This window comes from Recurvomyces mirabilis (genome assembly GCF_035927965.1).
Source record: "Recurvomyces mirabilis strain CCFEE 5264 chromosome Unknown scaffold_38, whole genome shotgun sequence".
NCBI lineage: Eukaryota > Fungi > Ascomycota > Dothideomycetes > Mycosphaerellales > Teratosphaeriaceae > Recurvomyces > Recurvomyces mirabilis.
Window position 1 is genome coordinate 147,362 of NW_027041972.1, and position 16,777 is coordinate 164,138.

At 51.5% G+C, this 16,777-nt stretch overlaps 7 protein-coding genes across 7 annotated transcripts; 5 read left to right on the plus strand and 2 right to left on the minus strand.

Moving 5' to 3' along the window:
• Positions 1-428: 428 nt before the first annotated feature.
• Positions 429-968, minus strand: LTS14_010208 (uncharacterized protein; the record flags this gene model as incomplete). Its single annotated transcript, XM_064842885.1, has 1 exon — positions 429-968. One exon carries the CDS (start codon positions 966-968, stop codon positions 429-431), a length of 540 nt encoding a protein of 179 aa, XP_064689569.1.
• Positions 969-1,020: 52 nt separating this feature from the next.
• On the plus strand, positions 1,021-2,004 carry LTS14_010209 (uncharacterized protein; the record flags this gene model as incomplete). The annotated part of the gene is made up of 4 exons (XM_064842886.1): positions 1,021-1,612; positions 1,685-1,784; positions 1,859-1,890; positions 1,943-2,004. The coding sequence occupies 4 exons, from the start codon at positions 1,021-1,023 to the stop codon at positions 2,002-2,004; spliced, it is 786 nt and encodes a 261-aa protein (XP_064689570.1).
• Positions 2,005-2,580: 576 nt separating this feature from the next.
• On the plus strand, positions 2,581-4,131 carry LTS14_010210 (uncharacterized protein; the record flags this gene model as incomplete). The annotated part of the gene is made up of 2 exons (XM_064842887.1): positions 2,581-3,382; positions 3,464-4,131. The coding sequence occupies 2 exons, from the start codon at positions 2,581-2,583 to the stop codon at positions 4,129-4,131; spliced, it is 1,470 nt and encodes a 489-aa protein (XP_064689571.1).
• A 5,906-nt stretch (positions 4,132-10,037) lies between these two features.
• LTS14_010211 (uncharacterized protein) lies at positions 10,038-10,902 on the plus strand (the record flags this gene model as incomplete). Its single annotated transcript, XM_064842888.1, has 2 exons — positions 10,038-10,316; positions 10,417-10,902. The coding sequence occupies 2 exons, from the start codon at positions 10,038-10,040 to the stop codon at positions 10,900-10,902; spliced, it is 765 nt and encodes a 254-aa protein (XP_064689572.1).
• Positions 10,903-11,158: 256 nt separating this feature from the next.
• On the minus strand, positions 11,159-11,686 carry LTS14_010212 (uncharacterized protein; the record flags this gene model as incomplete). Its single annotated transcript, XM_064842889.1, has 2 exons — positions 11,159-11,265; positions 11,302-11,686. The coding sequence occupies 2 exons, from the start codon at positions 11,684-11,686 to the stop codon at positions 11,159-11,161; spliced, it is 492 nt and encodes a 163-aa protein (XP_064689573.1).
• Positions 11,687-14,453: 2,767 nt separating this feature from the next.
• Positions 14,454-15,446, plus strand: LTS14_010213 (uncharacterized protein; the record flags this gene model as incomplete). Its single annotated transcript, XM_064842890.1, has 1 exon — positions 14,454-15,446. The coding sequence occupies one exon, from the start codon at positions 14,454-14,456 to the stop codon at positions 15,444-15,446; it is 993 nt and encodes a 330-aa protein (XP_064689574.1).
• A 616-nt stretch (positions 15,447-16,062) lies between these two features.
• Positions 16,063-16,314, plus strand: LTS14_010214 (uncharacterized protein; the record flags this gene model as incomplete). The annotated part of the gene is made up of 1 exon (XM_064842891.1): positions 16,063-16,314. One exon carries the CDS (start codon positions 16,063-16,065, stop codon positions 16,312-16,314), a length of 252 nt encoding a protein of 83 aa, XP_064689575.1.
• Positions 16,315-16,777: the final 463 nt, after the last annotated feature.

Genomic DNA, 16,777 nt, shown 5'->3' on the forward strand with positions numbered 1-16,777 from the left:
ATCTGGGAATCGTAGGGCAAACGTCACATTCCCCAGCTTGACGGGCATGACTCCACATGGACTCGCAGGTTCGCTTGTTAGCGGCATAGCGAAGCTGCTACGGCGGCGCACAACCTTCTCTTCCAAGCCAAAGAAGACGCTGGTGCCGAAAGTTGAGCGATCTTCTATGCAAATGCGTAATTTGTCGTCCACGTATAATGCGCAATATAAGGCGCTCACTCCTTTGAGACCGGAGGTACCTAGGTGGATGTGAGCGTCTGTACTTCTTCCAAACAGCAATCTTTTCTGCTTGCCGTCCATGTTCACCACATCCTATCGCTCGCCGGTCACTAGGAACTTCTGAGCTTTGCTTTTCGTGGCTTTCATTTCACTGATTTCGATTTCGATCTCGAAACTCTCCGTTTGGTGAACATTTACCACCATAAAGCTCACCCAGCCATCTTCACTGACTGTAGCCGAACATCGAGCCAAGGCGTGTCGACCGTTGCCCGGATCCACTTTAATTCCGTCTCGCCCTCGTATGCGCCGCCACTAACATGCGTGGCGACAGTCCAGCCTCGCATATACTTGCAGAACAACAGCAGTGGCCACCAAGTTGTTTGCTTCACCAGCCCGTCCTTCGTCGTCATCAGCGGCGATATGACATTCACGCTCTGAGCAATGTTGGCCATGCCGACAAACTTGCTTTGCCGTACGAACACGTTCAACCAGACGGCCACAGCAAGAGCGTCAGAGAGTGTATATCGCTCCTCTGCTCCTTGCTCACCAGGCGCCCGCTTCGGATCCCAGACATTCCATTCATCGAAGCAAATGGTCTGTCTTGGCAGCGTATGCGCAACGCCATTCCCTATCTGCGCGAGGTCGACCAGGCCGGCGCAGATCTCAATGGCTCGCTCAGCACACCGCGGAGCTACGGCGTTATTCAGCGGATCATCGCCACATGCTGTATAGACGTGTATGCTGTGCATGTCGATGAGGTTCGTTAAAATACGGCCGCCCAACGCGTACTGGTCAAGCTTGATGCACTCCTTTATAACGGGACTGCAGCAATTCATGCTCGGCATTGGGTCGCTTGTGGCCAGCTGGATCGCTTACGGTGGCTACACCAACTTCCCGGCGACGACAAGTAAACAGTGGCGGATTAGTCTTGGTATCCAGATTGTTCCAGCTGGCTTCCTCGCAGGACTCATATTGCTTTTTCCAGAGTCTCCGAGATGGCTCCTTGACCATGGCCACGCGGAAGAAGGGCTTCACACCCTTGCCAAGCTGCATGCGCACGGCGACACGGAGGACCCCTGGGTTCGCGCCGAGTTCGACCAGATCCAGGATATGATCACCTACGAACACGAGAACGAGGCCAAATCATACGCCGAGCTCTTTGCGAACAGAAGCTCCCTCCGCCGCCTATTCTTGGCTTGCGCATTGCAGGCTGCCTGCCAAATGACTGGAGTCTCCGCCATCCAATACTACAGCCCTGTAATATTTGCACAGATTGGCATTCCAACAGGCAAGACTTTGCAATATCAGGGGATAAACTCGATCATCGCGCTCGTGGCACAATTTCTCTGCATCATGTGTAGGCGGCAGGCACGCCGCAAGAAACCGCTTCCGCGTACGAGGCCTAATCCCTTCCAGCACTGCCTGGACGAACAACGTATGCTGGGTCAGCAGCCATAGAGAACAGCCCGCATGGCGTCTTTCGCGCATCCCCGGTCGTCGGACTCATCGCAGCGTCGCGCAAGAGCTGCAACCGCCGTCCAGGCTTGTCAAACTTGCCGTAATCGGTAAGCGGTGGCGGAACAATCTCCGATCAGTACGTGATCTGAACAGAGCGAGCAGGCGACTGACAGTCATGTAGGAAGAGCAAATGCGACGAGCAACGGCCAAAATGTAAGTGTCCCGTGCCTGCCGCATGCGGACATGATTGCTGACCCTAGTGTAGGTGGGCTGTGTCAGCGTCTCAATGTGGATTGCGAGTATCGAGAGCCTTTGCCAACGAAGTAAGTGTTGTCCAAGACTAAAGTCGTAGTGTACCATTGAGAACTCGACGACAATGAGCTCAAACACTCATCAGTCTCACCCAGCTTTCCGACAGCAGTTTGCCAAACTAAATGCTGCAAGCGGCCCGAACAGTGATTACGACAGTCTGCTAACTGGTCCAATAGGAAAGACAAAACCATGGTCCATATTCTAGATACCTTGACTCGACTGGAGAACAAGTTCAACAATATAGCCATAACACAAGGAAGCAGTCCGGACATGAGCTCATCGGGCGCCCGTGCGTCGGTGAGTGGTACGTCGTCGGTGTCACTCGTGAAGGCATCACAAAGTGAGACTGCACAGCGGAATACAGAAGGGTCAGCTGCCAGCGCCAATATACAAAAGCCTTATCAGCACCTTACAGTACTTCACAAGATCATGCTGTGGCCCGGCATATACATACATCTACTCAATTCTGGTATCTCGGCTGCATCTGACCTGCAGTATGTACGTCAAGAAAGAACGCCATGTTTCATCAAACGAGAGATGAGCAACCACCCTGATACACTACCATCGCACGTTGGATTGCCGTGCTTCACGATGGCCACTGGCAATCCAGAGCAAGGTAGAGCTTCAAATGTTGTGTTCTTGACTCTCAGTGTTCAGCAAATACAAGAGCTTTCCAGCGCCTACTTCAACACATTCAATGTTCTCTTACCAGTCCTCAATCGAGAGACATTTATGAATGGCACTGTGGCGAGACTCCTGCGGGACGGCTACGGAGATGGCGATTCCGGCAGTGTTGTGGCTCTTCTGGTCTTCGCGCTGGGCACTGTAGCGCTCGACGGTGTGTTCGAGAGACCTGTCAGCGTCGTCAACGGTCAGCCAAGTGGCTTCCGTGGCGGCACTATTGATCACCCACCGGGACTCGCTCTATTCCACGAAGCCAGAAGAAGACTTGGCTTCATCTGGACGCAATACACCTTGGAGAATGTCCAGCTCAATCTACTACAAGCTACCTATTACGAAGCGACATCGCGGCATCTAGACTTCTGGCGCTGCACAGTCGCCGCTTCGATGGTGTGCCAAGTCTTAATTCGTTGCGAGCAAGTCGACTGGTCATCTGCTACAGGCGACCTTGTGAAACGTGCATATTGGACTTGCGTCCTCAGCGAAGATCTATACCACCTAGATCTCGACTTCCTGCAAACCGGCATACACACCATGGAGGACGAAGTACCCCTACCATACTTCCACGAAGCACAAGAGCAACACCAAGGCAGCAGTGTCGCAGTAGGTTCCGCCCAGGCCAATCAAGAGCGCAGTCATTCCCAGTACCAATTCCTCGCCATGATTGCGCTACGACGCCTCATCGCACGCATCCACAACGTGATACATGATTGTGAGTGTGCCATGCAGGCCGAGCCATTATGGCGAGGCTCCCAACGGACAAGTGGGACATAAGCTCACAAGACGCTTGCAGCATCCTCGGCCCAGGCGGAGAACTTTGACTACTATGGCGGTCCGCCTGTGGCCGTTATTCGGGAAATGATGAGGCAACTAGATAGTTGGAGAGCTCTACTCCCGCGACCTCTGCAGTGGAGCGACAATAATAGGTTCGACTTCCCAGCTACGAACCCCATGATCAGGCGGCCGAACGAACCACTTTTCAGTCCGGATCAGGGTCCGGTACCAATTGGACACAAGTATAATTTGGATGTTGTAACGGCACAACTTCGGACAAGATTCTACTATGCTCGGTTTATGATGTATCGACCGTTCGTGTACAAAGCGCTGCATTTTCCGGAGCTGATGACGGCGGAGGATGGTAATTGCTGCGGTTTCGCTCTTAAGAGCGCGTGTACGTGGCCGCTCGCCATGGCACCGCCGAAGAACAAGAAGAGGCTAGTCCTGCACGTGTCCGCGTGGACGCAGAACTTCATGGGCATTCTGCTTGTGCTTAATATGTGTTGGGTGAACGATTGTTTACGACAGATTGTTGACGAGGGTACTATAGTTAGTAGGCGGGAGATTGAAAGCACCACCGGTCTCTTGCTAGAGTGGATGAGAGATGTGAAGCAGGTGGATGGAATTGCAGAATGGAGTTGGGGCATACTGGAGCTGTTGTACGACCTCCGACCAGAACGATGAGCTGGCAGACTGTGAAAGAGCTCAACATGACAAGGCGCTGGACCCTAGGCGCGCAGAGTGGCGGGAAAGGCCGACGATCACGGCGCCGGAGCACTCTCGATCGCACATGAGAGATTCAATCGGTTGTATTGCGAGCTCCAGATGTACAGGCGCAAGAGTGCTCGCCGTGAACATGATCGTCTCGTGACCAAAGCGGTGATCGATGGCAAAGTCCGTCAGGTTGGGTGACCAGCGAGGTGGATAGATCGAAAGTAGTACACAGCATGAAAAGATTTATCATACGATGCCGCCATCATTATATCGCATACATGTATTGTATCGTAAGGACTTTGTCGTTATCATGCAAGACGGGAAGGGAAGAGATCGCATTCCATCGTGCACTAGTTCTAGCGGCAAAAGCTGATCTGTCGGCTGCATCCGCATCATGCATGTCAGGACTACTCAAACATCCTAATGCATATCGTCCTACCATCTATCCATGAGATGTATTCATGACATTATATCAAAGAGATATTCAACGGCGAATCACGACGTGTGCTTTCGAAGAATGCACTCAAAGTGCTATATCAGCTAGCATACGTATCGGGAGGAACTGCATTAGGAGTGGCAAAACTGTATGCGGAGGAACAGCGGAGGAGGATACAATTTGGGCAGAGGATTGCCGATAATGTGCAGCGGGTACGGCAAAGTCCGCGGTACTATGTGAACGCTGCTGCGGCGCGTCAGGAGGCGAGTGAGGATGTAGTTGGGCCAGAGGGCGGGATTGGGTGGGTGCAGCGGAATGAAAATGGGAGTGGAGAGAGGAGGCGGGAAGCCTTCACACTGCTGGACCCGGCCCGCAAGGCGCCTGAATCACCGTTGGTGGTTGAGAAAGGCTATGCGCAGGTGCAGATACATCCTGTACCGTGGGCAAGAGCTTCAGGCAAACGTGCCCACGATCCTTCTGCACCAGTACGTCCAGGAGGAAGCTTGAAGACAACCAGATCGATGGTGTCCGCTGCTGCCGCAAACGTAGATGACGATGAGATCTCCAACTAGGGCGAGTGGCTGTGGAGAGAGGAAAGAGCAGCAGAATCGCAGATTGCAGAATGTAACAGAAGAGGCTTGCGCTGCCTACAGCACGCGTCGTCGATCGCCTGCAGAGGCGATCATCACCCATGTCGGGCACGCAACTTTCTATAGCTGATGGCATCCAGAAGCGGCAGGGAGGGTTCGCGGGAAAGGAACGCCGATGTGCCTTTCGGTACAAAGCCGGTAGCGCTAGCCCTAAGTGCGACGGTCATTGCCGTTCCCTATATCCGAAGATGGGCTCTCGAGTGTGGCCTTCAATGGTAACGGATTTTCAGAGAATGCACCTAGACCGAGCCCTCCAGTGTTGACTAGCAATGCTTGTGACTTTTAAGTACTCTTCGAATCTAAGATACTCGCTTTGCAGTACCTGTGATCTCAGCACGCTCGCACGTATTTCCTATGAGGATCGAAGTTATTATCCGCCACACAGAGGCTTGGACCTGTTCAATCAGGAATGACCTCACCGACAGCACCTTCTTCACTCTGACCTCTTACCCGCTAGTGCTGACACACAACTCGTTATTGCAGCGAAGCGACAGCAAAGTGATCGCTCCGCTGGCTTGGGAATCATGTCCGTCGCTAATCCAATAGACTGAGACTGCATCGTAGACCGGGATCCTTTCGCGTGGGAGACGCACGGGGTTGTCGCAAAATGGGAAGGGTGACCAATCTTAACGCAGTACAGAGCACCCGGGAAGTATCATCGCCAGCTTGTGCACCTCTAGAGCGAGATCACAGAGTTGCCGTCCCGCATCTGGGGCTCCACCACTGACTGGCGAGGTGTAGCTACTTGAAGATCCAGTAGATTGGCTTCTAGGGCCGTAATACTTCGCGCGGATGTTGGTGGCTGTATTTGATTCACGCTTGTGCCATAATATTGCATTTGCTTTACCGTCATCCTCCGTTCGACTGTGTTACGATTTGAAGACTCACAGAGGTGGAAAGTGGCTCTCGGCACAAGCGGGGAAGCGGGACGAAGCGCCACCCGCCATCGATCATGGATCCGCACTTGTTCTGGAGTGCCTTCTCAGAAAGTAAGCCAAGCGGTTTGCTCTCATCCTCTTTCGTCACCACACAAAGTGAAAACGAGTCGTAGACAAAATCGGTCCACTTCATCCCGGATAGTCCCGGCTAGTTGCCTTCACTCTCTGCATAACGCCAGAAGAGTGGCGCGGGGTCTTCCAGAGGATTAATCACTCTGGGACGGGATCATCCAGGACGGAAAACATCTAAGGAAAGATGAGTTCTGGAACGATCTTTCAGGGACGGGAGTACTGGGGCGGGATCATTCAGGGAAGGAATCGATCATTCAGAGGGTTACATTCTGGGCACGGTCGTTCTGAGACGGGATATGCTCGACATTATGTGTGCGCCGCCGGGCGTAGCTCCTAACGTCGTCACTGCACCGCCCGCATCTGTTCTTTGTCCGCCGGGAACTGAGGCAAGGCGGAAAAGGACTCTCGACAGATGTATCGAGGTGGGACGAAGCGTAAGCTACCATCCACGATGAATCTGGTAGAAACCAACTTATTGGCCCACATACACACGTTTGTGAAATACGCCGGTTGGCAAAGGACTAGGGTCAAGGGGCTTTACAGAAGTCACGGGCGGTAGATCTGAGAAAGAACAGCTCGCCATCAAGCCGGGTTAGTAGACGACGAAGTGGAGGATAAGAGCCACTCCCCATGCAAAACTACGGTGCCGCTGACCTTAGCTCACCGGGTGGATTGCGTACTGTCGCAGTCGATATCTAGCAGGCTGGAGATCATGCTGGCGGTGGAAGCAGGCAGCTTGTGCGCATCATCGGCGACCGCTCGGGCGCGCTATTGGACAGTATTTGAATGGAACTTTCTGTTCAAGCGGAAGAAAAGCTATCCTGGCTAGAAGGAGCCGTAAGTGGCGCTGGACAAGCAGGGTACCTTTCACCTTGTGCGGAAGTTTGACAGTAAGACGCTCATCGGCTCCCCGAAACCTACGGTACTTCGGCCCTCCCCATTTGCCCACAGATCATTACTTTTCAGCTTGATGCTCGCCGACGTTGCCTCTGCAGCTCCGCAGTGGACAGGTCCCTAACAGCAGTTCTAGCTGCGCATCCACTTGTCCTTTTTCGTCTCTCTCTGGTCCCGCCCCTGGATGATCCCCTTCGTAAATGGTCCCATCCCAGAGTCCTGGTCCCGTCCCTAAATGATCTTGTCCGTCAATGGTCCCGTCCTAGTGTCACCAAGGTCTCTAGAGAATCCCGCACCATTCTTCTGCCATTATGTAAAGACAATTAGCTGGGACTATGAAGGTTGAAGTGTTTGACTCTGTTTCTTACCTAAAAGTTACTGGAGTGGTTGACCGTCATACGGCTTACTTTTTGAGCCGTGTGTTCTAGAATAAGTGCCGATCTATAGGTGACGCTTCGTCCCACTTCCCCGCTTGCGCCGAGAGCTAATTTCTACCTCAGGGTAAGTAAATACATCGTAACATATTCGGAGAGAGGATAACTGGAAATCAAATGCAACAGCATAACACAAGCGTCAACTAAGTAACAGCGACCAATCTCGTGTAATGTTCTACGGCCCTAGAAGCTAACCTATTGAGTCTTCCAGTAGCTGCACCTCGCCAGTCGTAGAGCTCCAGATACGGGGGGCAACTCTGTAATCTTGCTCTCGAGGCGTATAAGATGGTGATAATACTTCCCAGATCTTGTGTAAGTCGTTAAGCTTGTAGCACCCTTCCTAGTCTGCGACAAGCTGATGCGGCTCCCGTCCTAACATGATCGATGCCGTCTGACTTTACTGAATATGACATTGGACATGATTCCAAGCCAACCAGCCCCTGAAAGGCTGATATGCGTTGTCGCCAAGGAGTACGAGCCTGCATAAGTAACTTAAGGCTGTAGCTATCTCGCCGTCATGACAAATTGGAGGCTTAGTTGGCATGTTATAAAGAGTTGCCTTCTGTATCTCAATAGGACTTTACCTCATCTTCGAAACGTCGCATACGTAGGTCATAACCGACATCACTTTCATCCACTCTCGAGAGAATCCCAGCTCAGGTCAAGCTATAATCCATCATGGCAGCCATGATCAGATATGTTGCGCTTCTAATAGCGGGTGGGTTTTGCACAAGAACGCACGTCGTGTTCCGTTGGCCAATCAGGACTGACTACTGCCACAGTCACCAACGTTGCTATTGCATTGCCCCAGGGGAATAACGGCTGTGCCCAATTCTGTCAAGACAATTATGCGCAGTGCGGATTCAAGAATGTTGGACAGTGCGCTTCCAACGCTGCTCAAAATGGCAACATGTGTTCATGTTGTCCAAACGGCGGGGTTTATTGTCCCCAGAAAAGTGCATGTGTCCAGTCTGGTCAATGCACGACGTCCGCCACATCCACGGCTACTTCCTCCAAGACCACGCCGACCTCCAGTTCTACATCGAAGACGAGCACGACGTCCACCAAGACCACGCCGACCTCCAGTTCTACATCGAAGACGAGCACGACATCTACTCTGACATCGATGACTACTACTAGCTCTGCCGCCACTGCTACGCCCACAATTAACAACGGACAGATCTTTACGAACCAGTGCACCAATACCGGAGTCTCAGTCGCCGACTGTGCGCAGCTACTCAATATTGCTGCGTTGAACGGTAACAGCCTTGCAGTCGGCGGAGGCACTTCGAGCCCAGGTTCTAATCCAGTCACCAACGGACAGCAATTCCTGAACCAGTGCAACAATTCCGGCATTTCCATTCTCGATTGCTCGCAGTTGTTGAATCTGGCTATTCTCAATGGCAATAACATCGAAATCTCTTTTATCGATTTGACATCGCTGCTTACCCAACTTGGATTGCCGACCGGGTTGGTTTCGGGGTTGCCATCTACTGGCAATAGCCTTCTTGCTTTGCCCACCGGCGTGTTTTAGCGGTCCATTCTCTTATCAACATCGTGAGTTTTTGGGACCCCCCACGTTGTACGACAAACTTGTCATGTTGTGGAGGATAGGGATGTGCTTGGATCTGCACTTTTCCTGCACCTTGCTTCGTTGGGATGGCTGTTAACGGAATATTGTAGTGACGTCACAGCAAAGTTGGACAAGAAGGGTGTGAGTGGTATATAGTCGTCCTGTTGGATGGAAGGTTGACAGATACATGAGGGTTGGATTGAACGGTCATTTGAGAAAAAAACTTTGGAGACATTAGACACTCTTTTAGGGAAGATCTTTAGTGCCGTGAGGCAGCAAACCGGAAAGAAGGAAAATTTCTCTCCTTCATGATCAGACGTTTTGAGAGTGAATCTTCGTCCAGTCCCGCTACAAGCTTTCATGTTGCGGTATAGCCAATGTGCTGTTTATGGCACAGCCTCCGCCGGACTTTTTGCCCCTTCTTGTCTCCTCGGGCATCGTTCCGGGATCCAATCGAAGATTTACCACATTTGCCATTTATAGTAGACGAGACATCCGTGATTCTGGTTGATTACTTCTTCGCAGCGCTGACTTGCTACCATAGAAGTGCATTCTCCCTGTGCAATCTGTCGAGCTCACCCTTTGGCCCGATCTCTTTGCCCGATCCCGCGTTCGCATGAGGTCTAGAATGCTAGTCGGCGCCCAAGGCTTGGCTGGGAGCACAGCGACAAGGCGAGTGAGGGTAAGGACGAGAGCTCTGCTTGGAGAAAGCGTGGAAGCGTCATGCGTTACACCTTTATTACGACGAGCCATGGGCTGCTGTTGCTAGCCCACGTTCAGGGATTCATCTTGTGACGAAAACGGTTCTCAAAAGCAACATTTACGCAGTTTACGGATGGAAATGACTGGGATAATATCGGACTTGCAACACTGGTCGGTATGATTGGCCCGACAACAACATACCTAGGCTCCGACTCTGCTGTCCATCTCTCTGAGGAACTCGAAGATGCTAGTTACGTGCTTCCTAGGGCGATGTGCGCATCCGCAATCGTCAACTACGGTCTTGGCTTCGTCATGACCATCACCCTGATGTTCAACCTTGGTGACTTGGATGACGACCTCACCTCTGCGACTGGCCAACCCTGGGCGGCAGTCATTCAAAAGATTACGCGTTCCAAGGCTGCCACTATCGTGCTTATTGTTGTCATGATCGTCATGGTACGGATAAATGAGAAAAGTCCGGGAGGCAGAGATAGGCTGATCGTTAGAGTAGTACTTTTTCTGTGCTGTCAATCAAGTCACTACATCTTCACGCCAGATATTCGCCTTCGCTCGCGACAAGGGATTGCCGTTCCATCGCTTTTTGTCCAAGGTCCGGCCAAATGGTGTTCCGGCCAACTCGGTATACGTGACTTTCTCTGTCACCTGCCTTTTAGCACTCATCATAATTGGCTCAACCACAGCCTTCAACATTATCCTCTCCGTGTCTGCGACGGGCCTGTTCACATCCTACCTCATCGTCATTGGCACAATGCTTGCGAAGCGGCTTCGTCGAGAGAGCTTTCCCGCATCACGATTCAACCTCGGCATTCTCGGATGGATTGTCAACCTTATAGCGATCTGCTTCCTCCTTGTAGCATTTCTCTTTTTGTTCTTTCCTCCAGCACCGAACCCAGGACCTGCGGCGATGAACTGGGTTGTCCTTATCTATGGTATCGCCATATTTTTTGCAGCTACATATTACTTCGTCAGGGGCAGGCGCGAGTACGAAGGTCCTGTGATGCACGTGCGGAAGGATGTTTGACTGGTTGGTACGAATACGGGAATGTTTGTTTCTGCCGGTTTCCGAAGTTGGAGGATGTGAACTCGGCAAAGCAGTCATTATCATAACCGTGTGCATATAAATAGTGCACAGCACAATTACAGCTATCACAGGTTGCGTTGTCCGGATGACGTGTTATACCATCTTAATCTGCATCTCTAGCAAACGGACGAGACTGTCAATCTGTGAGTTTAGACGAACGCGAAGACCGGGGACAGCTCAGTGTCTTCACGTGGCTCTACAGGAACGTCCGATGACGGGCATAAACGATCCTCGCCCTGCTCATCTCTTCCGCACGAATTCTTGTTGTGAGATACTTCAGAATCACGACTCTGTTGTTTCGATCTAGGATAGACTTGAACACAGAATGTGGCTGCCCACTCTCCCCAAACGTCCACGGGATAGCGTTGCAGATCCGCAATGATTTCGTGCGACACTCTTCAAAGTGGATTTGGCCGACGGCTGCGACCTCAGGTCCATGATTGATGAATTTGTATCTAATCTGAGCATTTCGTTGTGCCTTCTTCCGTAAGGCCGTCAGGTACTGAACCATCCCAAACGGGTTTGTTTCGCCTTGCCACTCGAAGGACGGCAGGGCTTGGTCTAGCCCGTGGTCGATGATTTCTGTGAGGCTCTGGTCTCCAATGCTGCGCTCCTCTATAGGACCGTTGGCGTTCGTCGATGTCAACTGGGCAGCCAGGCGGAAGGAGACAATGGCCAGTTGCACAGTACTCTGATTCATCGATGAGGGACGAAGCGCAGCCATTGTGACCTGAAGAGCAGGAGCCAAGAACGCTGATGAGCTTCGGAATTGAATTGGTGTGGTTGCATTCAAGGCTTGGGGATGCTCGTCTAAGACGCCCAGCTCGACAGACTCGGAACCATGAGTTTCTCCGATGACGGATATGAGAATTGCCTGTCATGTTGGCCTGGGCTTTTTGAGCTCTCGAAAATCTGGTTGCAGGTATCGCTGTCGTTCTGGCACATCGTAAACAAATTATTCATCGACGCTTCAGCAAGAGATCTGATGATTTACGGTACCGCAGAGACTTCACTTGTGATATTATGTTTGAGGGTTGCATGTCTTTATACATGCCCCAGCACAGCCTGTATTAGGTGGGAACGGAAGTGGCGAAGCCGCAAGACCCTGATTCACATTATTTCGCATTCGGACTTGCTTCTCCCACAACACTCACTCTTGTACGCCAGCTATCACTCTCAGCATACCTCATCCCAGCTCTCATCTATTCAAGAGGCCGCCGTTCACGAAACCTGAGTATTTGCGAAAAGTCGAGATATGTCCTGAGCCTGGCTGCAGGAGAGAATGAAGCAAGGTAACTTTCTGGTGCAGCGCCATGTGTTCGAAGTACATGGTCTGGTATCGCTGCAGCAGGTGGACATGGACAGCACTTAGATGACAGCTCGCAGCATAAAAGTGTACTCGTCGGCCAAGAGGTCTATCATAACGAGTCGATTCTGTTCCTGGAGTTCTTCATGCTGCCCGTGTTTGCGATTGGATGAAAGTCCTTGTTCCGTATTGATTGGCATATAGATGGCTGCTGGAGCTTTCTGTCAACAAGACGATTTCTAGTGAGAACACAGATCATTCGTACGAATGCTATTCGCCGTTGTTGTCGTACCAATTCGATGCAAGGTTGTACCGGCATATAGAGCATCCATGCCCATATGGGGGCTCTGAAGCGCAAGGTGTGTATCGAGCAGCGCAAGAAGTAACTCCATCTTGCACTCCATTTCGGCCACTGTGTGAGGTGATATTGAAGACATATTGCTTGGCTGATTCGAGTCGTCCGGCTTTCAGCCATTACGTTGCCTGCAAATGAATTAAAGTCGAGCATATGAATGCTGATGCACTTGCCGAGGGATGTTGCTGTCCCATCAGTCTAGATGATGCAACGCCCCACATTCCGGCAGCATATACGACGATCTCAAGGCGGGCGGTAGGTCGACCCCAAACGTTATTTGTTCTAATTCTGTATGCTCCGCTAGGAAGATTATCGGACAAGAGATAGTCTCCTACGTATCCCAATGGCATTTCTGTAATATTGATACATTTACCTGCTGACAGCCGGGATATACCGATCCCAAGAGAGTCAGCAGGAAACATCATCATGACGTGTAGCTGCAATATTGCTCGATCATCACGCCTCAGGTTTACCAGCAGCATCGGGGGCACTTATGTGGCAAAATAGTTTCCACAGGGAAAAGCAAAAGTGCTACTATAGTGCTACCTCGTGCTATCTGCACTTATCGTCTACCTCTCAGAGGATAATCAGATCAGCCCGTGAGAGTGTGATTAAAGCAGAGACACCAGAAAGTGGTCGTGCTGCCTCGTCATAATCTCGACCAACTCCTAACTTCTGTTGGCAGTTTCGTGACGTTGTAGATGAAAACCGAGGGGTAAAGAAGGTTTGCGCTCAGGTGTCTAAAAACCATAGTAGAGCTTTTCCGCCAATCTGTCAGTCAGATACAATGGTGCCACCCGTCTAAAAGATGTAGTGAATGGGCGAAGACATGTGAGTTCAAAGTGAAAGCTGTGTTCCTTACGGAACAGTTCAACAAGCCATAAGGCTGCTTGCGCGATTGGTATTCAAGAGTCGTCTCCTAGCAGTACTGGCATAAGATGAGGGAGCTGACATTACCTGGCTGAAGCTATATGTGGCTTCTTAACCAGCTAAGGTGCTGTCAACGCGAAGGCCGACATCGTGAACCCGCATTGACTTGCTTGTCGAAAGCTCACTGCCGCTTGGCTCCTCTATTCCGCGAATCGAGATTCGTGACTCCTTTTCTCCCTGCTGCCGGGAACTCTCCCCACCTATGTTGGGCCGGCAGGAAAGTTAGAAGACTGGGAAAACCTTTCAGATGCCGATCAGTGCTGGTAGTTAGCAAGTGATCAATGTAGCCGCTTTGATCGCCGGTTGGTAGTCCTAAGTATCTGCAAATAGAAAGCATTAGATCAGGCTCCTTGTTGCTGCAGACACTGACTCTGGAATTAAGGACTGCGTTCCTTAGCGCCGCAAAGATCCATTCCTGCCCTTGCGCTCGTCAAACAATACTTACAGTAAAGTGGTACGGCGATCAATGCATGCAGATCTGCAGCTGTGCTCGTCCGAGGGGAACTCAGTTGCACACCGCATTTGCAGTAGTGCGTGATGTGCTTCCGCTGAATAATCGCAATGCCAACATTTTACGGCCGAGTATGCAGTTGCGCTCGGTACAACACTAGGGTACCTTGAGCTGCTCTGCTTGTCTTACGCGCTAGTTAGGACCCTCTAGACTTTTGACTTCATGTTGTCCCGCGTGCGAAGACCAAAACACATCTGGTGGAGGTTATGTATTGTCAGAATTTCCTTCTCGTCCAACTCTCGCTCTTCGTTGAATCCATTTGACTCACAACGAGCGCCCAGGCTTGTGTAACGGACGCTCTAATTCCTCGTCTTTATCGCTATTCTATGCGCCATGCTCGTTTCACTGGTTTTGGCAAAACCCTTCCGCAAACTGGCTTTGACCTGAGCATGGACCTCTGGCAGTCCAAACGGCCATTCGCAACTTTGATGCAACCGTATCAAGCCTACACTTTCGACGATGGAGCCAAAGGCCATGAAACTATGCCCACACAGACGACCAGTGGCGAGTATGAGCAGCTGCTCACATGGGACTTTCAGCCCCCGAACCCTCAAATTCTAGCGCAGGCGCAACCACAACCGCAAGGCTTCCATCAACAGACCATTGCACCGTTGCTGCTGTCGCAAATATTTGCATCGGAGCCGTCCCTTGAACCTATTCAAGCTCAGATCCTGTCCCCTCAGATGCAGACACAGACGGTGCAAGTGTCTTCTTCGCTCTGTTGGAGCGGCTGTAAGAACCTAAGGAGCCTCCGGTGCGAGCAGACATCGCAACCATCGCGCAGGCGGAGCCACCCCAAGGCCTTTGGGTACGATTGTTCTCATCCGCAGCAACTTCGGGCAGATGTTGGCAGTGCTGGTACTGCGATTCCTGACGAGCTCACACCACTTTCTCAATATGTTCAATTGCAACCTGGTGCTCTTTCTCATCACGTCCGATCTCAGTATGCGTTTCCGCAGCATGCGAAACCAGGACAGGTGTTCCACACCTTACCTTCACAATCACAGTATCACCACCATAGTCTGCCCTACCTGCCGCGTGCCCGGAAAGCGCAGCGCGCACGGTACGGCGAGGATACTTCATCTGCCGAAGAGGATGGCCCTCCAAGTGTAGTCGGGCAGCCTGGCATGCCCGATGCAGCCGCCCCGCAGAAGGCCCCGAAGCTGAAGTTTACTTCCAAAGATGATGCGCTCCTCGTCGAGCTCAAAGAGACGAAGCATCTCAAGTGGAAGCAAATCGCCGATTTCTTCCCCGGTCGCAGCTCTGGTACTCTACAAGTAAGATATTGCACCAAGCTCAAAGCCAAATCCAGTGTGTGGACCGATGAAATGGTCTGTCAAGACCTCGCCGTCGCCGAGTCGGAGAGCACTGAGGGGCGTTGATGAATTCGACAACGCTCCACGGAATAGTCTCAAATCGCGCCAATAACTCGAGACAGGTCCAGGAGCTTCGCGCCACGATGGAAGATGCGACAACGAGCACTGGTGCGTCATCCTCGGTAACATGTGGAGTGGTTTCTCGGCGACTGATTCACGGGGAGAAGCTACTTGGAATGGAAGACACGATAACGCGTCGGAGGGAAAAGACGCTATGATGTCGGCCTTCATGACTTTAGACGTCATGTGATACATGCGAGACAGTCATACAATTAACCAAAGTACGTCTACGAAGTCCCTATCTTTCAAACGAACGCTGTGCACATTTTCCAACTATCGTGAGACAAGTAGTGGTAGACGACAACAACATCGTCTAAAAGTTTCTTGGCCAGCCTAACGTCTATTACTTCTTCGACAACACGTCGATCATCCCCAACATCCCCAACATCACCAACAACATGCCGCTGACGTATCCGTTCCATCTCCACGGCCACAACTTCTACATACTAAACGTCGGAGACACCTCGACGGTCGGCTCGAACAAAGTCACGAAGAGGCAAGTTAGACCCGATGTTTCAACGGCGCAACATTGGACGGCAGCGTCGTCAATCCAACTAACCCCATGCGCTGCGATACCGTTCTCATTCCGCCCTATGGCTTCACCGCAATACAGTTCGAGCTCGACAACCCCGGTGTCTGGCCTTTCCACTATCACCTCGCCTGGCACCTGAGCGGCGGTCACGGCATGAACATCGCCTACAAATACGACGAGATTCTCCCGATACCTAACGGTCTTATTGACGAGGCGTGTGTTGACTGGGACTGGTACTCTGAGAACAACGGGCCGGTCGACCAGATTGACTCTGGAGCGTGATGAGTTCAATTCATTGAGAGTTTTGAAAGTATTTTCAGTCCATATCTGCGCGCCATCCACAGCACGCGTACTTTTGGCGAGGCGTTGGACGGACATCTGCTGATCGACGACATTTGATACCCTGATATTGTACGATATACGTTTACATGATCCAATGCTGCAATGGCGAAGAGGTATAACATAAATCTACCTAATGCTAAGCATAGACGTCCTGAACACATAAGCGATCCAATTCCCCGTCGCATCAGGCCAATCTACTTACCATACTTGCCAAGGAACTCGATCAAAGCACTGTCTACCTCTTTGCGATGGCTGAAGTTGAGGAAGTGCTGTCTGCCTTCGACCACTTTGAGTTGCGCATCTGGGCTGTTGACGAACATTTTGATCTCCTGCTCCGCGTTCGAGACGCTGTACACCGGATTCGCGGTGCCGTGAAGCCAGAGGACAGAACACTTGACATACA